The sequence below is a fragment of the Cydia amplana genome, chromosome 5, assembly GCF_948474715.1.
Source record: "Cydia amplana chromosome 5, ilCydAmpl1.1, whole genome shotgun sequence".
Taxonomy (NCBI): domain Eukaryota; kingdom Metazoa; phylum Arthropoda; class Insecta; order Lepidoptera; family Tortricidae; genus Cydia; species Cydia amplana.
In genome coordinates, this window is record NC_086073.1 from 4,832,175 (window position 1) to 4,856,572 (window position 24,398).

Genomic DNA, 24,398 nt, shown 5'->3' on the forward strand with positions numbered 1-24,398 from the left:
TTGGATATCTGCCTATTCTGAAATAAAACACAATTAATACTCATTGCATAGTTACAAATTATTTATTGAGACGAAATTGCAGTCAGACATTGATCTTAACTGTAGATTACTTCTCTTTCTTGTCAGAGGACAGAGAGTTGTATAACTTATTTACTTCATTGAGTACGAGGTTTTGGACAACTGTTCCATTGGTGTCAATGAAGTTGGCAAATGACTTGTTGATTGAGGCTTCACGGAACTTGCCGTTGGTATCGCGGAGCACCAGGATCAGGTTGTATTTGTCGTCATGTCTGGAAAATTTAATTGGAAGGTGATGCTTTTTTCTAGGAACTAAAGATAGTATAAAAATTTACTTGCTTTTTTGGCCAATCAAGAACAATAGTCACATGGTTTTGTCTCTATACATTATTTTAACCCTTTGACCGCCGTTGGCATGTATACAAGACAACGATAGAACGATACACTGGCGCCGCTGTCTTGTATACAAGACAAAAATTCAACCGCTCGGTAAATGTGGAAAAAATATCAATTATATTTTTTTTTACACTCATGTTAATGTTTTAGGTCCTTGTTTAAAAAAAAATTGCATTTCTTGCAGCTATAGAAATCCATTCTTTTATAATAAGGCTCTCAAAAAAATTGCTCCAGATTTCAACGTTTTTCTTGTTCCTCGTCGCCGTTGTCCTGTATACAAGACAGCTAGGGATGGGAATGTTAACTCGATATGAGAATATTCAAAATAAATATCAAATCGCAAATCTGGTTTTATTTAAGCATTTGTACACTTGTTAACAGACGGAACAACGTGTTTTAATCATTGAAAACAATAGAAACGTAAAAAATAACGTTTCCCGGTCGATTAATTTCGAGAAACGGTGACATTGACTGGCCCCCAAGATTGCCTGATTTAACACTGACACTCCTGACTTTTTTCTGTGGGGATATCTAAAGGGACGTGTCTATGCTAATAGGCCAACGAACCTTCAGCAATTAAAAAAAAATATTCGAAACACTGTCGCTGAGATAACGCCAGAAATGTGGGAAAAAGTGATGAAAAACGCGATGAAAAGGGTTCGCATCTGCCATGCTGCTAGATGTGGACATTTGTCTGACATTATTTTCCATGTGTAAATGCCAATTGGTCGTAACTAGTAACTAGAATACGTAAAACGAGACGAGAGAGACAGGCATTAACTATAGCTGAAGTACAGGGAGCTTCTTCAGCTGTTGATAGTAGAGTAAATCTGTCCTTGTGGTTTATTTGCAGAACAAAATATTCATTTTAAGATGATAGTGTAGTGGGGAGTGATACCCTGCAGTGACCGCTTCGCACAAGAATGGTACAGGCGGACGCTAGGACTATATAGTCAGTGTCGCCTAACTATGAGAATGTTATATATTTGAAATCGACGAAAAATTGTCATGGTAGGGAGGTTGTAATACGGGAACTGAGAAGCTCATCTAAGGAACATGTCGAATGTGAAACATGCATTCCCGAACATTTCCGATCCCCACCCTTTTCCAATATTATTGTTCTTCACTCATTGACAATTCAATTAACCCACGTGCAATTTTCCCCAATGCAGTTCCGGTACTTACATTTATATTATCGACACACGATGCGCGGCTCTAACGTTACGCTTATAAAGTTTACGTACCGACAAGCGCTTACGCCGTTGACCTAGAGACTATTATTACTTAATCCGCGCGGAAACAGTCCTTGTCGGTCTGCACTGCGGACAGTCCATGCGCGCCGTTCAGTGGCGTAACTAGGGGGGTGCTGGGGGGGGGCACGTGCCCCGGGCGCCGTCCAAGGGGGGGCGCCAAAATGGGCAAAAGACCTCCCATAGAAAATGGACCAGCCAAAATGTAGGAAACAGTCAAATTTTTTTTTTCGCGACTTATGGGTTGGTCTCATAGTAAAAATTGCTCAGCATAATCCCAAAACCTCCCTAGCAACGGAAATGCAGCTATTTTTTAGCCATCCTGTGGCCTGTATACAGGATGGTCCAAACCAGGGATGTAACGGATGTGGTTTTATCGGAACCGAAAGCGGAACCAGATGTTTTAAATTTAGTTTATCGGAACCAGAAACGGAATCGGAACCGAAAACGGAACCGGAACCAGAACCGGAGCCTGACTAGCGTGAGTCAGTACCTACTGTCAGTAGGTACACATTACACAACACAACATACGAATAGGTACTTTAAGTTCAACAACACGAATAAATCAAAACATTTAATTACTGCAGCACGTGGCAAGCGGGGCTATGAGTGAATGACTGGTATAAACCTGTTTGTTTTTGATGTACGCCGCTCATGTCCCGCTGCCGCGCTAAGCATTGACATCCGATATAACATCCGTTTCAAAAGTAACGGAACCGGAACAGAAACGGATGTGTAATACCAAACGGAAGTTCCGACTTAACGGAAACGGAAACGGAGCTCCGTAACATCCCTGGTCCAAACCTTGACGTCCAAAAATTTTTTTTAGAATCCTCGTCGTTGGTTATCTGCAGAATATACCCCATGTATGTTAGCCGATTTTTCGTAGTTTTCGAGTTTAACTTTTAACTTTTGTTAAGAAATTCCGGGGTGAAGCTTTGCGTTGCTTTTATGCCTTCTAATAATTGTTCGTGGTATTTGCACTGATAACATGAAATAGCGATGGGGAAGTGACCCCATAAAATAATAGTAGAAATAACAACAGGATTTTTGTAATGAATTACTAATTTGGAAGCTTTCCACCTCAGTTCCTTTGACCGGCGACTCTGACAAATTATGACTATTTAGTATCACTTTTTGACCTTTTAAAAAAACGTAGGGTCTAGCAGTTTCTAAAATAACCATAAGTCCTTGAAATCGCTTGTATTTTTTATTTATTTAGGTAAGGGCAACATCTAAGCTTGACATGCTTGAACGTAAAAGTTTGTCTTTTTTTCCCAACTCAGCCAAGTGAGGATGCTGACTTGTTTTATCAATTGCGCCGTTTGTGAAGGATTATGTTACAAAAAGAAATATTCAAAAAAGTTCAATAGTTTTTTTTAATAAATAATTGCTTCTCCCCGGAATTTCTCAACAAAAGTTAAAAGTAATAAAAATAAAAATCATAATTCGAAAACTACGAAAAGTCGGCTAACATACATATTCTGATAGCCCACAGCGTGAGGAATCTTAAAAAATTTTTTTGGACGGCATGGTTTGGACCAACCTGTATAACACATGCCGTGCCAACATCGCTCGTTCTGTGATACTAGAATGCCGTGAAAAACCTGTGTCAGGTATTGAGAGCATTCTATCCAGAGTTTCGGTGTGGGATCGGGAGAATTTAGTCCAATTCAATCCCACCAAGGCTCAATTTTGCGTGTTTACCGCTAAGAAAACCTCATTTTTCAAGGCACAAGTGGCACAACCCTTCCCATGTCAGGGAGTATTGGGAGCCTCGGTGTTGACATCTCCATCAGTGACGTCCAATAATTTCGTAGCCACCTTACTGGGTAGGCTGCGCTCGTATCCAAAAACTCGGTGTGCTCAATAAAGGGAGGCGATACTTTACTCTGGGGCAGACAGATCCATAGGCGTACCCACGGTGGGGCAAGGTGGGGCAGTTGTCCCACCCTGGTATCTGACCATAAGCTAAGAATCTCTGTTTTAACCGTACCCTGTTACAACGTCCCAAGCCTCCCCTACTTCTGCCCCACCCGTTAAAAAATGCTGCGTATTTACGACCATGGACAGATCCCATATAATGAGTACTGCTGTCACCTTTGGGAAGGAGCACCTAGATGCCACCTTGGTCCCTTCAAATCAGTCCAAAGGCGCGCTATGAATAGTCTACGATCCCAAACTTACAAGCGATATTGAATCTTCAAGTCTAAGGAGATCTCCAAAAAAGAAGTGTATAAGTTTTAAAATGGTCGGCAACGCGCATGTAACGCCCCTGGAGTGTAGACGTCCATAGGATGCGGTGACCGCTTACCATCAGGTGAGTCGTAAGCTTGTTAGCCACCGATGGACTAAAAAAAACACATGTCTAAATCAAAAGTAAACTTATAATAAGTAAAAAGTAACCCTTTCGTTAGTTCATTTCGTTTGGGGGAGGGGGGGGGGGGGCGCAAATTTGGTGCCTGCCCCGGGCGCCGTATCCTCTAGCTACGTCACTGGCGCCGTTGTCTTGTATAAACGACTTCTTGTACAGCCTAGTGCGGTGATATTACGTCATGAATCGATATTGTTTAGTGGTTGTTTTTAATGATAAAGACCTTTATTTTTAACATTGTCGTGTGTAAAAAATATGTTAATTTTTGGCATTTTCGAAATAAATTAAAGTTGGATAAGAACAAAGCCAAATTGAGAAGATTTTTACCATAAATTGTAAATATCGATATCACTATTTGCAATCCCTAAACTTTTTATTAGTTGTTTACTTAAAATTTGCTCTGGCGTGTGAGTGAGCGTCTTTGCGGACTAGGCCCGGCGGCCAAAAGGTTAATGCCCTAACAGAATAGACTGTATGTTGATCTGGTTAGAACCTATCCCACAGTTATAATATGAAGATTGTATTAATCATAATTTCTAATTTTTATACAACTATAATAAATATAAACTTACTTCTTCACATATGAGCTGGCTTCCCACACTCTGGTGTTGTTCCCAACTTTCTCCTTGGCAACAACAAATATGCCCTTCTCTTTGAAAGTTGTGTACAGGGTCAGAATGCCCATTAGCACAAAATAGGAAGACACACAAATTATTAGCACCACTCTGAAAATTACAAATAAGTTATTGATTAATTGTTAATTGACATTAGAAATTATTGATATTAACAAATGTTTGCAAACAATTATCTTATGATCTCTGCCTGAACTAAACTATAAGTTCTTATAATGATTTTTTAAATTTAAGTTATACCTACTTATAACAAATGAGATCTCCAAATTTCGAATGTTGTTTTTTTTTCGTTTTAAGAAATTAAGAGATAATTTTTATAGGATTAAAAGACATCATTAATTCAAAAGCTCACAATTAGCTTAGGAAATAATACATTTTATAAAATAAGGCCCGGGCCTTGTTACCAACAAAAACAGTAGGCCTTCTATGCTTTATTCATTCAGCAAGCATTTAATAATCAACATCAAAATTTATTCTATAATAAACACATAGTAATTTGACTAACTATAAATCTTAACACATTAATTGCCACCCAGCCAAACAAGACATCCGCGCCAGGCCACAAAAATTTCATCATACAAAGCTGTAGTACCATGATCCCGACTATTAGGTTGTCTGGCCTGGGAATTAAATCATAAAATAGGTACCCGATAGTTGGGTTTTCAACACTGATTGTGTTAAGAAACTTAAAATAACAAATAAGTAAACAAATTTTAACAATCTCACCTTGACTGGGGGAAGGGGTATAAGTAGTCCCAGAGCAGGGCATACAGGGCGACACCAACAGCGAGTGCACAGAGGAACAGGCGACCATCAATAAGGGCAAAGCTCTCTTTACATTTCAGATCTCCTGTTAACACCTGCAAACATTTAAAAAAATACTAACTGAGCAAGATCAAAGGTTTAGCTTGGTAAATACTTTTGTAGGTGGCTGTTCTCTATATATTTATTTTGAACTCTTTTGTTGATTTACTATTTGGATTTTTTTTAATGGCAGTGCCTGCTCACAGAGTTACTAGTTTATATTCTAAATTGAATACTGTGTGTACCAAACAACCATGGGCGTGTAGACAGGTACAAGCAGGGGGGGCGGCTGCCCCCCCCTGGAGCTCAAATTTTACATACAATGCATGCCCCTCTGTGGCCTCTGCCCCCCCCCCCCCAGGCCGGAGGCCTATCAACTCGCCACCCCATAGTTCACTGGCTGGCTATGCCCTTGCAAACATCGATGGTGAGATTCACTGTTTAAACAAATGCGAATTTGTCTGTAGAGCTATTTAATGGTTTGGCTACACTAACACAACCTAACTTGGAAACAAGTCTGAGAATATATTTAAAAAGAAAGATTCAATTTAAAGTAATACAGTACCTCTCTGACGGCATCATCAATAGCATTTTTCGCCGCAGCACCATCCCATTTGTTGATTTTTACTACCTGCAAGCAAGTTAAACAATGCTAATAATAATTTATGTATATACTAGCGACCCGCTCCGGCTTCGCACGGGTTAACAAATTATACATAAACCTTCCTCTTGAATCACTCTATCTATTAAAAAAAACCGCATCAAAATCCGTTGCGTAGTTTTAAAGACTTAAGCATACATACATACAGACAGATAGCCAGCGGGAAGCGACTTTGTTTTATACTATGTAGTAATATACTTCTGGTACACATAAATTAAATAACCAGCCCGTGCCATCCCTGTAGTGGGCATAGTTAGTTATTAACATAAGGCGGAAAATTATTTCTTATATTCCAAATTTCAAGCACAGTGGATTTAGTTGTGGAAGGGAAAACATGACGTGTCCCCGGGAAAGATGCAAAATCGAGTGAACCAAACGAAAACGTAGAGATTTTATAATTATTACATTACCTCTGATGTTTCAGTCATGTTGATTTGATTTAAGAAAAAATATCTTAGAGAAAGTTTGATATTATAACAATTTTCTCCCAAAAAGCGCCGTTTTGACACGACTACGAGTCGGTGTCGGTCGATTTGTTTGACGTTTACCGTTTAGTGAAAGTGAAGTGAAGAGCTGAACTGAAGAATGTTTGAGTCTATGGTTGGTGAATGAACTAAACAAATTTACTTTTATGAAATCAAGACAATCTGAAAACAAAAAAAAATATAGATGGTCAAGCAGATATTGTCAGTAGAAAAAGGCGGCAAATTTGAGAAACGTAGTCGCGAAGGGATATCGCCCCATAGAAAATTTGAATTTCGCGCCTTTTTTACTGACAAACATTCAATTATTTAAAAATTAAGCGATCAATAAAATATATATAAAACAGCAAAACAATGACTTATAACCAATAGGGAGTATTACTGCAATGTTTTGCCGCTAGAGTGCAGCACTAGTGACTTAAGTATACCATAGAGTAACTTATACATACTGTACCTTAAACTGTTTTTTGACAAGTTTTCAGAGACAATCAAATATGACATTGATACATCAAGGCGGTTTGCTTACAAAGGGCCTACCGGAGAACGCGAAATCGAAACTCAGCTATTTGCCTCTTTATCGCTCGAATATGCAAGACACAGATTATTAATATGTAGCTAGCTAATGCAAGAGTGGTAGAGGTGTTAGATGACAAAATGTCGACTCTCTCGTTTGCGGTAGACCCTTAGATTGTTTACTTGTTGTTGATGTGGCGCCCCCTACGCAGACTTTCGCGTAATATTCCCTATTTGTCAGTAAATAGGAACAAAAAAAAACTATACTCATCCTTTTCTTTTGGGTGCTAGAAAAAAAAACTACTAGTGTAAGACAAAGATAGTATGACTCTCTCTGTCTATGTTTGTAATAAGACAGTCCTTTGACACACTATAACAATTTAGGTTCTTCGCAACAACACTAGCTTTGAACACTAGCTTTAATATCTTCAACATTTTGTTTGGTTTTTCACAACACTAACTCTCGATGGCTGCCATAATTAAAAAAAATAGCTAATGAACTGAGAAGTGAGAAAAAAGTATAACTCGCTTCGCTGATTTATTTTATACATATACCTATTTGATGTATTACGAGCAGTAATAGTAGTGCTATTTACATAATTCCAATGACTTTAAAGAATATTGCTAGATTAAGAAAGTAATGGTATGTGCTCATGATTTCTTAAAACACTGATATATTGAAACCGGTGGTAATGATACCAACATTTCATTAGATTATACTAACATGTCGTACATGATCTCATTGTCTCTCAAACAACCATTTCAAGGTATTGGTTCTACCGTAAATAATATACGTACCATGTGGCGTTGACAGGCATCTTGAAACAATAACGATCGAAAGAGGTCACTGTAGTGATTGTATTCGTTTTTCACTTCTACAGGTTGATTGTCACCGTGCTGAGCAAGCGGCACGATGGCAAGGCGAAAGAAGGCAGCAGCGAAGCCCGCGACGCGGCGGATGCCTCGGCGGGGAAAGGCAGCCGCTGCGGCCGCGGCCGTGGAAGGCGAGTCGTCCGCCGCCGTTGAGCCTCCTCCTGAAAAGCCCGCCGAGCTAGAGCCGCCTGTCGAACCGACACCCGTCGAACCGACGCCTCTCAGCGACTCCCAACCATCTGTCTCCCAAGACTCGCAAACTAATCCAACACCAAAACCAACAGTACCCACTGTAGTAGTTCACAAGAAATTCGGCAAATATCGCTGCCTTTTCAACAACGAGGATTCATTTACTAGAAGATATGACTTAGGAAGTGATAGTGAAACTAACAGTAGTGTAGAAATCAGGGTTGTTGACCCCTGTGCTAGCTCAGAATCTGATTCAAATACAGCAGCAGATACACAGACAGAAAACTGTATTGCAGTGACAAATTTTAGTTCTTTGAATAATGTCAATCACCAGATAAACATAAATATCACAAATATGTCAGCAGAAATACAAACAAATTCTGTGCTTCCGATAGCTAATGAAATACCAATGCCAAGTGAAGCCCCTTTGACTGAACTACCTCTAACTTCCGAAGTACCTCTACCTAGTGAACCACCTATAGCTTCCGAAGAACCTGTTCTATATAAGACATCTGAGCATAGTGAAATTCCACTGTTATCTGAATCAACCTCAATTGGAGTAAATGAAAATTTACTAGCTGGCATCTCATTGCCGTCTGAAATTCCCCTACCAGTAGGAGCACCAACTTCATCAGAACCTTTTGTAATTGAAGCATCTTTGACTTCAGAAATTCCGTTTCCTGCAGAGCCGACTCAAGCTAGCATACCATATCCATCAGATGCGATACCAGGCTTGTCATTGGCTACAGAAGTTCCTCTACCAATTGGCATTCCATTGTTGAATGATATACCAATGCCTGAAGCACCAGCAACTGACAGTACTTTGAATCATCTACCAGAAGCAGCTACAGCCTTAGAAACAAATACAGAAGTAGCATATAATCAAACTGATGAATATCCAAACATGGTCAATAAAGAGAACATGAACCTAGACATTCCAGGTGAACAGGAACCAATGGAGTATGGCGGTGATGATGAAGAGCTCATAACCATTGTTCAGATAGTTGAAGATGACAACCAAGAGCTGTACTACAATATCAATATGGACAGTCCAGATGAGACAACAGAAAAGAAAGAACAGGATGGAGAATTTCAAAAACACTTTGAGAAACTGAACATAACTGCTCATAATGCTGTTTCTATGGACTGTTGTCAACTTGGGTCTAAAGTACAAATGCCAGAGCAGTTATCTAGACCAGACCCAAGTCTAACTCCCAGCTCCATTGTATCTGATGACAGTAACTCTTCAAGAGTTGCTGAAACAGCTGTAAATGCAACTGAGTCAACAGAATCCTCCCCTACGGGTGTTAGACGCTCAAATAGAATAAAGACTATTAGTAGTCAAAAACAAAAGTCAAAAGGCTATGGATTAGTAAAGACTCCATTAAAGAAAGCTTTAATCACGCAAACAAAGCTTAAGCTAGAAGAGAACAACTCAGATAGTCAAGAAAAATCAGGAGATACAGCAACTAGCGTTGCACCCAATTCTCCTTCGTTCCCAGTGCCTTCAGATCTGCCTGTCAAAGTCAAATCAAGATGGCGTCGGTCCAGCGAGCTAGAAATGGGCGCCAATTCTCCAGCAAACTCACCGTTGGCTAGCCCTAGTCTGCCTCAGCGGTTGCAATCAGTACCTGAAGCTCAAAACCCAGAAGACCAAACACACACATTAACTAAAGAAGCATATGACAAAATTATAGATGAGAGAATGAGACAATTTCAGCACTTGGAAGAGAATGAATATTTGTGTGAGCGAATGATCAGTAAGGATACAAAGAAGATGATTTGCGACTGTTTTATGACCAAAGAGGAGATTGAGAGGGGAGAGCTAGGCTGTGGAGAAGACTGTCTGAATAGACTGCTTATGATTGAATGGTAAAGTATTAAAATAATTACAAATAAATAATAATAAATAAATATTATGGGACAATCTTACACAAATCGACCTAGTCCCACGGTAAGCTCATAAGGCTTGTGTTGTGGGTACTAGACGACGATATATATAATATATAGATACATATAAGTACTTAAATACATAGAAAACATCAAGGTAAGGAACAAATATTTGTAATGAACACACAAATAAATGCCCTTACCGGGATTCGAACCCGGGACCTCCAGCTTCGTAGGCAGGGTCACTACCGACTAGGCTACGGAGGCCGATAGATACACAAATATGGGAGGCACAAATATATACTAAATTTTGTCTATGTATTTAGTAGGTAAGCCTTTTTCTGTTGAAGCATAGCTTCATTCAGTGCAGTGCAAGACGCTAACCAATTCATATAAGATTTTAGCATTTACAAGTCAAAGTCTAAGACAAGGGTATACATATATTCAGACTCTGTAGTTGCAACTGCTACCTTTCAGTTTTGATGTACTGCAATTAAGTTTATAAACAGTAATTGTAACTTTTGATAGTGCTTTCACACAGTAATAATTTTTGCAGTAACTCCCGGTGTCCTGTGGGCGACCGGTGTACTAACAGAAGGTTCGAGAAGCGAGAAAATGGGGCGCTGAAAGTGTTCTACGCTGACAAGAAGGGTTGCGGTGTGGAAGCCGGTGATGACATTACGGCGTAAGTGATATTTCTGGCTTACGCGAATATTGGTTGACTTAAGGCACAGACAATCCAACCTCTAGACATAGCATAGTCGCGTTACCCCCTCTGCCACACATACGGTAGCGTTACTCCATCTTCGAGTCAATCCCCTGCCGTGATTGGTCCGTGTCTTTGAACGGACCAATCACGGCACGGGATTCGCTCACCTCGTCCCCCCGCACCCCCGTATTTTTGGCAGCATCAGTTTCATGAAAGAATTGGCCTAAGCTCAGTCTAGAGGTTGGATTGTCAGTGACTTAAGGTATTGTGTATTGGTCTCTGGTTGATGGTGTAAGGTGCACATTGTATGGGAAAGCAATATTTCTGTGGATTCTGCTATGCACAGTACACGGCGTCAACTAGAGACAAAAACCTTTAGGCAATTGTTTTCTAAGCTGCAAAGCTTACAAAGTGTGTCTTTATATCTTCACTTTGTGTATAAGTGTATTACTTTGTGTATTTCTAGTACCTAGGTTAAGTGTAATCGCAGCGGCGAACTTATGGATTATTATTATTATTTTCATAGGATTTGGAATGATCGCATGTACAGATGTAGTGTATAATTGAGGAGTGTCTTTTCAAAAGGGTTTATTTTTTTCTTAGCGGTACTTCTAGAGAGAACCTTGCTCAAGAAAACTTAAGGTCCAATTTAGAAATAGATTCCCAGAAAAAATAAACCCTTTTGAAAAGACACTCCTCAATTGTTTTCCATCATATTTTCTCGGAAACGTTCGTATTTATTGTACACTTCAGTCAACCTCAGTACTTTTTGTACCAAGACTATATATACCACTAGCTTCTGCCCGCGACTTCGCTGCGTAAGATGATGATGATTGAAAAACTATCCAATGTTCTTCCTCAAGCTTCAAACTATATCCATACCAAATTTCATCTCAATTAGTTCAGGAGTTTAAGCGTGCAGAGGTACCGGACAGACAGACAGATTTACTTTTGATTTTAATTTTTAACAAGCAGAAACGTCTGCGAATAAATTTAAAGGTGGAAAAATTAATGTCTTGGGTCAGACTTGAATTCCAGAGGCCGTGAGTTTAAGTCTCACCCAAGACAGTAATTTCTCCGCTTGCAAATGTATTCTAGTAATAATATTACTAGGGATAGGGATTACATGATCACACACGTTATATTCTCTTTCAGAGGCGAATTCCTCATGGAATACGTAGGCGAAGTGCTAGACTACGACCAATTCTACAAGCGCGCGCAGACCTATTCCGACGAGAACAACCTTCACCACTACTTTATGTCTCTAAAAGGAGACACGGTCATCGACGCGACAATGAAAGGCAACATATCCCGGTTCATCAACCATTCCTGCGACCCAAACGCTGAGACGCAGAAGTGGACGGTGAACGGGGAGCTCAGAATAGGGTTCTTCAGTAAGAGAGATATAGCCCTTGGGGAGGAGATCACGTTTGATTACCAGTTCAAGCGGTTTGGGTGAGTTTTTATTATTATTATGTGTAGATAGCAGTGGCGGCGCGTCAAACATATCCATAGGCAAGCCGCTAATTTGGCTTACATATTTCCTTTACAACTCTGCTCAAACGTCCAAAAACAGGCAAGCCGGTGAGGTGGGAATCGGCTTTTATGGACGCGCCGCCACTGGTAGATAGTCATCTACAATGAGTCCATTGACACAGTTATCCGGATTGATCGGATTTTCCCAAAATGAAACTTGCATAAATATTTTGTGAAATCATCCAGAGGTTCCGATATAACTTTTTGGAACATTTCTCAATCCATCCAATAAAACAGCTTTCATCAAATACATACAGTATACACTTTGTAGGTACTATTTTTTATTAAGAATCAAGAAACAAACGGTCATTTACAATATGCGTGATAATTAAATTTTAAAGTTAGACCTATAGTTTCCTTAATTAAATATAAAGGTGCAAAATTTTATAGACTGCGTTTTTTACGTTTGTTGTGCTACAAAAAATCTCAGTTTAGTATTTATCTAATTAATTATATTTATCTAATTAAATAACTATTCCGGTAGAGTATTAAATAACTGTTTGTGCGGGAGTTTGAGAATGTATTGTTGTGCAGAAAAGAGGCGCAGCGATGCTACTGCGGGGCCGATGCCTGCCGCGGCTGGATCGGCGCTGAACCCGACTCAGACGACGAAGATGAAGAGGTACAAACTACACATATTCAATATTTAGGGCGTTAACTATGTTCTTTTAGACTTATCTGTCGGCGGTGACTGGCTTGACGTAAAGAAGTGTAAGGAAAGAGGTGCACGCTGCTACTGCGGGGCGACGCCTGCCGCGGGTGGATCGGCGCTGAACCCGACTCAGACGACGAAGGTGAAGAGGTACAAACTACACATATTCAATGTTTAGGCCTTAACGATGTTCTTTTAGACTTATCTGTCGGCGGTGACTGGCTTGACGTGAAGATGCAGTGTAAGGAAACAGGTGCTATCTGCTACTGCGGGGCGACGCCTGCCGCGGGTGGATCGGCGCTGAACCCGACTCAGACGACGAAGATGAAGAGGTACAAACTACACATATTCAATATTTAGCGCCGTAACGATGTTCTTCTAGACTTATTTGTCGGCGGTGATTGGCTTGACGTAAAGCAGTGTAAGGAAACAGGCGCTAGCTGCTACTGCGGGGTCGACGCCTGCCGCGGGTGGATCGGCGCTGAACCCGACTCGGACGACGAAGAGGTATAACAGAGACAGAACAAAGTAGAGTTTTTAAGTCTATTAAACTCTTAAAAGTCGTTTAATACTTAGCCGCCTCAGGTAGTACAGAGGGCGGGTGTGTACGTCGCCGTTTATGCCGTAGGGGCAGAAGTTTTAGTTCCATGATTATACAGGATGGATTTTCTTTTTGGGTCAGTGAGTTTTCATTTTCATACAAATTGTATGGGAAAAGTTTTCCTCGATTTGTGGCTTTTCTAGCCGGAAATTTTTTTTTGGTTCCATACAAGCTTTTGATCCTCAATAGGAATCAGATCGATTGGCACCAAAAAAAAAGTTTGTCAAAAATGACCTTTTTCTCGCACCCTGTATGTTTTTTCCAAAATCTGTAAAAGCCAATCTTCATTAATTTGAAATCGAGGGAAGGTCTTCTAAGACCGTTTCCTCGTAGCAGCACGGGATCTGGTAGCTGCCCTCACTGACCCAAAAAGAAAATCCACCCTGTATATTAGCGGCGACTGCGATTGCGTGTCTACAACCTCATTCAGTCTTTTATATTAAGCTGACATGTTCATAGAAAACCTTGTATTTGACATGAGCCATCACCCCCAGGAGGAGGACGTGTCGACGACGAAGGTTCCGGAAGCGGTGTCGGTCGAGGCTCCGGCGGCCGAGTGCGAGGCGCCGCGCCCGCGCCCGCGCCGGCCGCGCCGCGACCGCGCGTACAAGCCCAGCCAGGACCTGGTGCAAGATGCAGACGTGAGCACATGACCTAGGCACACTCGCACCATTCTACTGACCCGGGGTTAACCGATTAACCCTCGAGTTACCATGGTTCCCAGTACAATTTGACACTAGGTTAACGAATTAACCGCTTAACCCCTGGTTAGTGGGATGGTGCAAGTAGGCCTAGTAGGCTTAAAGGATAATAATGCCGGCCATTTTCAACGTTTTCATTGTGTGTGTGACCGATAACATTCAGATTGAAGCAGATTCAACTTAGTATTTTGACCAGCCGGGCTAGCACATGATGTATGTAAGTAAACATACATAGAAAAGATAAAAGAATGATTATTAACATAGTTAGAAAAAGACAGGTAGTCTTATCTCGCCGCGAGATACTGTCGCGCCAATTATGTGCCAGGGCTACTGAATTATACTAAACTTGACTTAGATATTTGACTTATTGCATTCTCACTCAGTAAAAGCCTAAATTCTATTTCATGCAGAACGCTGCCGTGATTTTCTCGCATTGTATTTGCTTACCGTTTTCTAGGTTGCAGGTCAAGTACCACTCGACCTAGTACCAGTTGTACTACTATTTGAAGTGTACAATAGAGTACGTTTATATATTTGAACCTATAACCTATAATTTGTCCCCAGATCGAAGAAGACCTGGAAGCGTTGCACCGCACCGGGGTGAAGAACCAGAGCCACACGCTGCGCCTGTCGCGTACAGTCGTCCGCGCAAAGACACGCCGCGCGCAGGTCGCCCTACTGCGGCTCCTACGCGACGCGGACCTGCCGTGTCGCCGACTGTTCCTCGACTACCGCGGCCTGAGGCTGCTGGCGCCCTGGTGTACCGACGCTCCCATGGACTTCAGGTTTTTTTTTTTTTTTTTTTCGATGTGGCGCGCGCACAACTCTTGTGAGCAAGGACCCCGCTAAGGATACGGGCGAGCCTTGCTCATATGCATATCTGTCGCCAGTTTTCCCTTAGTCGCCTTATACGAAATGGACTTCAGGTTACTCTTGTTATTAATTACTAACCCGGGGTTAACTGGTTAAACCTGGAGTTACCTTGGTTACTAGTACAATTTGACACTGGGTTAACGGTTTAACCATATCGTTGCGTGTTTTGGCTGCGGCGGCGAGAAATTATTTCATGACACGACAGGCGTGCCTATAGAATATCGCACCGAAACGGTTAACTGGTTAACCCCGGATTAGTGGGATGGTGCAAGTGGGACTAACCGATTTGTTGTTATTAATTCATCAAAATTTCAGTGACTGCCGAATTAGAAAAACAATTGCCAACTTTGTCGGTTTATAATAACTTAACTACTCAGGTACAATAATGGCGTCACCATTAAATTATAGCCCTATGCCTGCTAAAAAAAAGGTCCATGATATTTCTCTTGACGCTGACGCTGTTTTTCTTGGCCTCCAGTTAGGTTTTAGCTTTACAGGTTACATTTATACTGCCTTCTGCTTCTATTGCTGATCGCTTCTACAGTGTATCCAAAGTCCAAAGCAAAGTTAACGTGTAACTGTATTTTTGTTTCTATTCAGACTCGAGATGCTACAGACAGTGGATCGGCTGCCCATAACAAACAAGACCATGATCTCCGAGAGCCGATTCTTCACCATCGTCGAGCGGTGGCTGAGCGACACTCCCACTCCTGATGTCTTCATTGATGAATCCACTGGTAAGCCAACTTAGAAATAAAGCTTTAATTATTTTAGTACCTAGGAATTTCAGTTGGTTGTGCATGTTATGAGTTTACTTTGATTGAGAGACTAAATTAACGAAATAACAGAGTAACCAGAATCCACTTAGAATTAGGTCTTTCAGACTAGATACTAGTTGGTAGAATCTTACTTCTTCAAGTTTTGCCACCACTGTTATCTTGAAATACTCAACGAGCCAATAATTCTATACATACCCACATTTTTTTGAATCTCATACATATTCGTCCAAGTCCTTTCTCTGCTTTTATTTTATGATTACTTTTTCTGCATACAGGTTTGCCAGTAGAACTGACCAACAGACCGCAAGACGATAATACAGATGTCAGTTCAGTATTGGAAAAAGTCAAGGATCTATCTAGCCAGTTACTGGAAAGATGGTCCAGCCTAAAGGTATGTATATCTTGCGGAAAATTTTATCCATTTTCTTGTGAATGTATCCAAAACGATACATAACTTTTTACCGTTGTTTTTTTTTCGTAGACTGTTTTTGCTTTGTTAGGGGCAACCAAGGTTTTTAACATAATTTTTTTTCATTTGCTAAATAAAAGTAAAAAGGGTTAAGTTATTAATAGCCATTACATAGACAAAGGAATACGTAAATTAATACAAAGTATTGTTACTGTAAATGTATATCTAAACCGTTAACTTGACAGCGGAACTAAAGACGTGTAAACTTTCTTTGCAGGAAGCTTTCAAAATACCCAAAAAGGAGCGCATCCAACAAATGAAAGAGCACGAACGCCAAGCCAACGTGGAGCGCCGCGCCGCAGACTCCAGCGGTTCCCGCGACCGCGACCGCGAGCGGCGCGACGAACGCGACCGCGACCGAGAGCGCGAACGCGACCGCGACCGCGAGAGGGACCGTGAGCGGGAACGTGAAAGAGAGAGAGACCGGTATGTTTGAATGTCTATTTTTATAAATAGCGGTGGGATGAACGCGACCGCGACCGAGAGCGCGAACGCGACCGCGACCGCGAGAGGGACCGCGAGCGGGAACGTGAAAGGGAGAGGGATCGGTATGTTTGAATGTCTATTGTTATAAATAGCGGTGGGATGAACGCGACCGCGACCGAGAGCGCGAACGCGACCGGGACCGCGAGAGGGAACGTGAATGGGAGAGACATCGGTATGTTTGAATGTCTATTGTTATAAATAGCGGTGGGATGAACGCGACCGCGACCGAGAGCGCGAACGCGACCGCGACCACGAGAGGGACCGCGAGCGGGAACCAAAAGGGAGAGGGATCGGTATGTTTGAATGTCTATTGTTATAAATAGCGGTGGGATGAACGCGACCGCGACCGAGAGCGCGAACGCGACCGGTACCGCGGGAGGGAACGTGAAAGGGAGAGAGATCGGTATGTTTGAATGTCTATTGTTATAAATAGCGGTGGGATGAACGCGACCGCGACCGAGAGCGCGAACGCGACCGCGACCGCGAGAGGGACCGCGAGCGGGAACGTGAAAGGGAGAGGGATCGGTATGTTTGAATGTCTATTGTTATAAATAGCGGTGGGATGAACGCGACCGCGACCGAGAGCGCGAACGCGACCGCGACCGCGAGAGGGACCGCGAGCGGGAACGTGAAAGAGAGAGAGACCGGTATGTTTAAGTTTTCTTGGTTTTCATTTAGGGGCGGTTGCACCGGGACCTAATCAGTCCGTTAATTATGGTTAGTGCAACTGGCCCTAAGTGTATTTAACAAATGAAGGAACATGAACGCCAAGCCAACGTCGGTGACTCGCCGCAGACTCAACTCAAGCGGTTCTCGCGACCGCAACTGCGAGCGGCGCGACGACCGCTACCGCGACCGCGAGCGGGAACGAAAAAGGGCTCCCTATATATTATTAGTATCCTTGGTATAAAATAAATCGTAGTGCAATCAGGAAATGATGAATGATGAATTATATAAATACATTTTTAATTTCTCTGAAATTAAGTTATTTTCTACTGAAGAAATCAGTTTTGTAACATCAGTCAATCAATCAGTTTTGTGTTACATAAAAGGTATTTTTTTTGTAGTTATCGGGAACGAGAGCGTGACAGAGACAGGGAAAGGGATGAACGGGACAGAAGAAAACGGAGAACCAGTCCTGAAGCCAGGAGAAGTATAAGGTAACATAATTACATGTCCACGCCCACTTTACAATGCTTGAATTATAGTTGGTTGACCCTAAATTCGTTTAGGATGACTGCTACTTTTGAATCTTTTTAAACGGCTTCCGTTGTCAGCATATTGATTAATTTTACGTGTATTAAGGAGACATTTTATCTACAGCAGTGGCGCCATCGTTTTTTTAATAAGAAAACTTCCGTGAGACACAAATATTAAATATATTTAAATCGGATCACTCACGTATTTTAAGTCGAAAACTAGACATGTTTCATTCCGTACTGGGGAGTGTGACATTACCTCGTTTTTTTCACGGTATTAGTTAGTAACTGAGTTAATAATGTTGCCACAGGAGCAGTCGAGTGCTAGCCACAGTGCCACCTATGAGCAAAGAGGAGCGGCGGAGAGCGTTCGCCGAGGCGGCCGCCGCGGCCGAGGACTCACGTAGACAGCGGGAACAACACTATGCTCACTACTGGCCCGAGCAGGCCTTCCCACAGGTAATACTAACAACATTACTACCTGTGGTGTTACTGTGACGGGTGTGACACTGGCAATGAATGTGAAGGAAGGAGAGTGTTTGCTGAAGCGGCCGCCGCGGCCGAGGACTCACGTGGACAGCGGGAACAACACTATGCTCACTACTGGCCCGAGCAGGCCTTCCCACAGGTAACACTAACAACATTACTACCTGTGGTGTTACTGTGACGGGTGTGACACTGGCAATGAATGTGAAGGAAGGAGAGTGTTTGCTGAAGCGGCCGCCGCGGCCGAGGACTCACGTGGACAGCGGGAACAACACTATGCTCACTACTGGCCCGAGCAGGCCTTCCCACAGGTAATACTAACAACATTACTACCTGTGGTGTTACTGTGACGGGTGTGACACTGGCAATGATATGAAGAAAGGAGAGTGTTTGCTGAAGCGGCCGCCGCGGCCGAGGACTCACGTAGACAGCGGGAACAACACTATGCTCACTACTGGCCCGAGCAGGCCTTCCCACAGGTAATACTAACAACATTACTACCTGTGGTGTTACTGTGACGGGTGTGACACTGGCAATGAATGTGAAGGAAGGAGAGTGTTTGCTGAAGCGGCCGCCGCGGCCGAGGACTCACGTAGACAGCGGGAACAACACTATGCTCACTACTGGCCCGAGCAGGGCCACAGGTAACCACCTATGCCACTAGACAGCCTTACTGTGTCAGTTCTATGTAAAGAAATAAGAGTGTTAAATGCCTTCCCACAGGTTAGGAATTAAGCTTAGGAAGATTACATACTGTGAAGTGTATTTTTATTTCTAGAATGCGTAAGGTTGGTATTTCACCTGTCCAATTTTATGGTCCAATGTGCATTGCGTCTCATTCTCTCACTAAGCAAAATGTGAGACGCTAATATACATTGGACAAAGAAATTGGACAGGTGGATGAGGTGGAATACTACCTTAACCCATGTTTAGGTTTTTAATTGACTTAATGTTACAGGAGTAGAGGCAGATTTATCAAATTAAGATGTCATGACAACTGTTTGCCTGTATTTCTTCAACCTGAACCTGGATGCCAGCTTGGACCCTTCGACTCAATCCAAAGGCGCGCTGTACGAATCGTCGATGATCCCAAACTCACAAGCGGTATTGAACCTTTAAGTCTGAGGAGAGACCTTGCCTCCTTATGTGTGTTCTACCGCTTGTACAATGGGCTGTGCTCTGAAGAATTGTTTGACATGATGCCAACGGCAGCTTTCTATCACCGCACCGCTCGCCATCGGCAGGGTGTTCATCCACACACCCTAGAACCTAAATGGTCGCGTACTGTGCGGTTTAAGAGGAATTTCCTCCCGCGGACGCTCCGGCTGTGGAATGAGCTCCGAGGTTTTCCCGAGGGTCTACGATATGGGGTTCTTCAAAAAAGGAGTGTACAGGTTTTTAAAAAAAGGTCGGCAACGCGCATGTAACACCTCTGGAGTTGCAGGCGTCCATAGGCTACGGTGACTGCTTACCATCAGGCGGCCCGTATGCTTGTTTGCCACCTATGTGGTATAAACATACAACATAGAATAATATAATTTCAGATGTTCCCCCCCGGAATGATGGGCGCCCCGCCCAACATGATCCCGGGCATGCCGCCGGGAATGCCCCCGGGGCTGGGCGGGATGCCGGGGATGCCCGGGCTGCCCGGGCTGGTGCCGGACGTGGAGTGGCGCGGCCCCGCGGGCGACTTCCCCGGCCCGCCCGGCTTCTGCCCGCCGTTCGGAGGCCCGCAGCAGTTCTGCATGCCGCAACCTAAGTAAGTTACATCACCTATTGTATGTATGTCCCCACGTACATTACGCACTGTTTTAAATCCTCTCTTACATTAATTTTGTATCAAGCGGAAACATCTGCGAACGATGCTATTAAAAACTGAAATAAATGTCATATACTAAGAGGAAAAAACAAATAAAAATATTAACAAACAAAACACAACAAACAAATTGAAATAAAAACAAATAAAAATATTTTCTGACAATAATTTAATTTGTTCTAATACGCGATGCTATTTGGAAACAAATTGAAAGTGGAAAAATTTACTGTCCTGGGTGGGACTTGAATTCCCGACAACTGGATAGCTAGCCCAGTGCTCTGCCATCTGAGCTCCCGAGACCTTATCCAACACAGCGAATATTTCCACCTTATACCTATGAGCCTTAGGGAGGCTCCAGCGACATCTACCGTAAGAATACCGTACTTCCCTTATGAATCCTCTCTGTACCCTAAATGGCTAACTAAGCATAACATCACCACATAAAGTCCCTTCCCTCGCCTCTATACAATGTTCCTAAGACATGAACCCAGTCAGTTCCCTCCAGACTTCCAAACACTCCGCGTCTTAATTTTATAACGTTGGTGGCAGCTTAACCTTTTGGACGCCAATGACCGATATATACGCACCGCAGCTCCAACGCCAAAGATGGATTAATCGGTCATAGACCACAGAGCAACATAGACCTAGGTGCATATGCATAAAGTTCAATTTCAGTTTTGACACTTCGGTGACGTGGCGTCTGAGTGACAGCTTTTGTGTTTGACACGGCGCCGAAAAGATTAAGGATTTCTCTTAGAATCCCCTGAACATTTCCGAAAAACGTAAAAACTATTCGGTGAAAAGTGATAGTGAAGTGTATGTATTCGCTGTGATATTCCAATTCCTACAATTGACAATAATATATTTCAAAATCTAAAAAGTAGGCTAAATCGGTAAAAAAAAAACGGTAAATTAAGCTTCCTGTATGTAATAAGTAAGTTATTTTTAAACTGGAGGTGTGAAATCATTAGTTAAATAAATAAATAAATATTATAGGACATTATTACACAAATTGACTAAGCCCCACGGTAAGCTCAAGAAAGCTTGTGTTGTGGGTACTCAGACAACGATATATATAATATACAAATACTTAAATACATAGAAAACAACCATGACTCAGGAACAAATATCTGTGCTCATCGCACAAATAAATGCCCTTACTGGGATTCGAACCCAGGACCGCGGCTTCACAGGCAGGGTTACTACCCACTAGGCCAGACCGGTCGTCCATTCATTATTATGACTGTATAGCCCAACAACTTTGTATTTGACCCTGCGATAGTGTCGCTACTACGGCAATAATGTACTAGGTACATCATGAATAGTCGGTACAGAGTGTAAAAAGTAACAATGGACCGACGTCTTTGATGTTTGCGTAAATGCCGACACCGCACAAGAACACAGTAGGGTTGTCAAAGACCTTTACACAACTGCCCAACAATTAAAACATTTCAAATAAGACACGCTAGCCCTATAAGTAGTACCGAGCTACTAACAATGGCGATGTATGCAGCTCGGGTGCGTTACATTGCAGACCATTGCGGTTACATCAATTCAGCCGACCGATCAAATAACGCATTGTATTGAACTCGCATGCGAGTTCTCGCACTGTCTAAGCCTCTAAGGGCTCATTTAGACGGCGCGCGAACTCGTATACGATTTTAGTTACATTGCGGACCATTGAGGTTACATAAATCTAGCCGACCGATCAAATGACGCAATGTAATGAAACTCGCATGCGAGTTCTTGCACCGTCTAAATGAGCCCTTACCTAACTCAATGACGGTAACATAACACCGTCCGCCTACGGGATGGTTTGCCCAGTGTAAGTTACTGGGAAACAATTACAGATAAAGCACGCTGTAGGATACGTATACTGTATACTTATTAATAACTTTTATATTTGTAATGTTGACAAAATGTATTCCACTACGACTCACAACATCACCTATTTGTGAAACCGACATTCGAAATAGTTATCCTATAAACCTAATAAATGGATTGCGTGGTATGTCCACATGACTTTAGGAACGTGTACCTAAAAAAAGTAATGATATGTTTAAATATCTGTGATTTTGCCTATGTGCTTTAGCGAATACATTTTTTATGTTAAAAGCGGCATGCGGGTGCTCGAGCCACCTACTGGGAAGAGGTAATCCACGGTTATATGTAACACCACATGCTTCCATCAGATCACTTTTTTGGCTTTGTGTTGAACCCTTGTCATATCAGAGGCGATTTAAACGCATAAGGGCCCATTAAGACGATGCGAGAACTCACATGCGAGTTTCATTACATTGCGGGTCTTGATCGGTCGTTTGAATTGTACGTAACCAACAGTCCGCAATGTAACTAAAGTCGCATGCGAGTTCGCGCGCCGTCTAAATCAGCCCTTAGGCGACAGTTCAATCATGACATATTCATAGTCTAGTCAACAAGGTCAAAATGGTAAAACGAATTAAACAACATGAAAAAAAAGGTATTTCGTTTTTCGCCAATATCACATAGACTATTCGGTCATTTTACTTTTTCATGACGATTATTGCCAAAAAAAGTACGATAGATACTGAATTCGTGTATAAAAATTGTATTCCCAAATTGTACCCGAACAAATAATAGGAATTAGTTGACCAAAAATCATAATATATTAATTTTGATTAATGTATAAAGATGGTAACGCAGTGGTAAATGTCTGTTTTTCATACAAATTGCGAGTCAATAAAGGACCACTAAGAATATTTCGTCAGGTGACAAGCAAAAGTCACTAAGTACCTCCACAAGTTCATAGCCATAGTGAACCATATTAGTACGAAAAGAAGGTTGATTTTTGTTTAAATATTTTATAGTAATTAGTGACTTTTGCTTGTCACCTGACGATTTACAGTAGTTATTTATTGATTGTATTTTCGAACTGACAGCCCGGATTAGGGTTAATTCGCATTTGTGTTTCTATCAATGTCGTTACTCTTAATTCTGTATTTTCTTTGTGTTTAATTTATAGCGAACCGTATATATTTCAGTATCATGGGCATGGGCGGGTACGGGATGCCGGGGTTCATGTTCGGGCAGCAGATGCCGCCCAATGCCTTCCCGGCCACACCGCAAGCTGAAGCCATGATGCCAGTGAGTCAACTATTAATTATGCAAGCTTTCAATTACATTATCACTATTCTCGTACTATTTCCGTAGACAACGAAATAGAGAGAGCTTTTTTAGTTTTGGCATTTTTGGCGAGGTCATACTGAACAACGCCAACGTCGAGAAAAAGTTAATGGTTTCATAAAAAATAAATATGACTGTCCTATAATATATACTATATACTAGCTTGTGCCCGCGACTTCGTCCGCGTGGGGTTAGTAATTTGGGTATCTTATTTTTGATCCAATCTGCTTTTTATCGATTCCCCGTACAAACTTCCACCCCCCTTTTCATCCCCTTAAAGGATGACTTCTGGGATAAAAACTACCCTATGTCCTTCCCCGGGACTCCAACTATCTCTATGCCAAATTTCAACTAAATCGGTTCAGCGGTTTAAGCGTGAAGAGTCAGACACACTTTCGCATTGATAATAGTATGGTAGTAATAGCTATCGATTAGGGTGTTATTCCATCTGTCCAGTGTCAATTTTTTTTGTCCAATGTGTATTTTGCTTCTCACATTTTGCTTAGTGAGAGAGTGAAACGCAATGCACATTGGACCAAGAAATTGGACAGGTGGAACACCAACCTTAGGTAGATCAACAAAGGACGAGCTTCGCGAGGAAATCGCTTCAGAACCTCAAACCCAGCTGTTTGTGAAGACTGGCCGCGCTTGCGTTGGCTTCGGAGTTGCTTTTCGCGGTAAATCCCTTGATGTTTCCTCGCAAGTTAGATCGTTTCCTGCCAAATGAGATCAAAATACAAGAAAAGATAATGATAATGTTGAATACTTATCAACAAAAAAAGTTGAGTAAAAGTGAGATGGTGGTCTTCAGAGCCCGTAAATACAATCCACAAATGGTACCTTCGGT

General features: G+C 42.0%; 2 protein-coding genes across 2 annotated transcripts in view; one reads left to right on the forward strand and one right to left on the reverse strand.

Moving 5' to 3' along the window:
* Nucleotides 1–48: 48 nt before the first annotated feature.
* Nucleotides 49–6,685, reverse strand: LOC134648422 (signal peptidase complex subunit 2). The gene is made up of 5 exons (XM_063502943.1): nucleotides 6,546–6,685; nucleotides 6,040–6,105; nucleotides 5,397–5,530; nucleotides 4,611–4,763; nucleotides 49–290 (listed from the first exon to the last, which is right to left on the reverse strand). The coding sequence occupies exons 1-5, from the start codon at nucleotides 6,561–6,563 to the stop codon at nucleotides 107–109; spliced, it is 555 nt and encodes a 184-aa protein (XP_063359013.1). The 5' UTR covers nucleotides 6,564–6,685; the 3' UTR covers nucleotides 49–106.
* Nucleotides 6,686–7,814: 1,129 nt separating this feature from the next.
* The window catches only part of LOC134648226 (probable histone-lysine N-methyltransferase CG1716), a 32,752-nt gene continuing 16,168 nt past the window's right edge, over nucleotides 7,815–24,398 (forward strand). Inside the window, exons 1-14 of the mRNA XM_063502711.1 lie at nucleotides 7,815–7,897; nucleotides 8,012–10,064; nucleotides 10,639–10,767; nucleotides 11,947–12,246; nucleotides 12,862–12,949; nucleotides 14,075–14,221; nucleotides 14,846–15,066; nucleotides 15,755–15,891; nucleotides 16,209–16,324; nucleotides 16,620–16,828; nucleotides 17,956–18,048; nucleotides 18,399–18,546; nucleotides 20,118–20,332; nucleotides 23,410–23,512. Coding sequence (XP_063358781.1) covers nucleotides 8,044–10,064; nucleotides 10,639–10,767; nucleotides 11,947–12,246; nucleotides 12,862–12,949; nucleotides 14,075–14,221; nucleotides 14,846–15,066; nucleotides 15,755–15,891; nucleotides 16,209–16,324; nucleotides 16,620–16,828; nucleotides 17,956–18,048; nucleotides 18,399–18,546; nucleotides 20,118–20,332; nucleotides 23,410–23,512 — 3,927 coding nt within the window. The 5' untranslated portion in view covers nucleotides 7,815–7,897; nucleotides 8,012–8,043. The remainder of the gene's footprint in view (nucleotides 7,898–8,011; nucleotides 10,065–10,638; nucleotides 10,768–11,946; nucleotides 12,247–12,861; nucleotides 12,950–14,074; nucleotides 14,222–14,845; nucleotides 15,067–15,754; nucleotides 15,892–16,208; nucleotides 16,325–16,619; nucleotides 16,829–17,955; nucleotides 18,049–18,398; nucleotides 18,547–20,117; nucleotides 20,333–23,409; nucleotides 23,513–24,398) is intronic.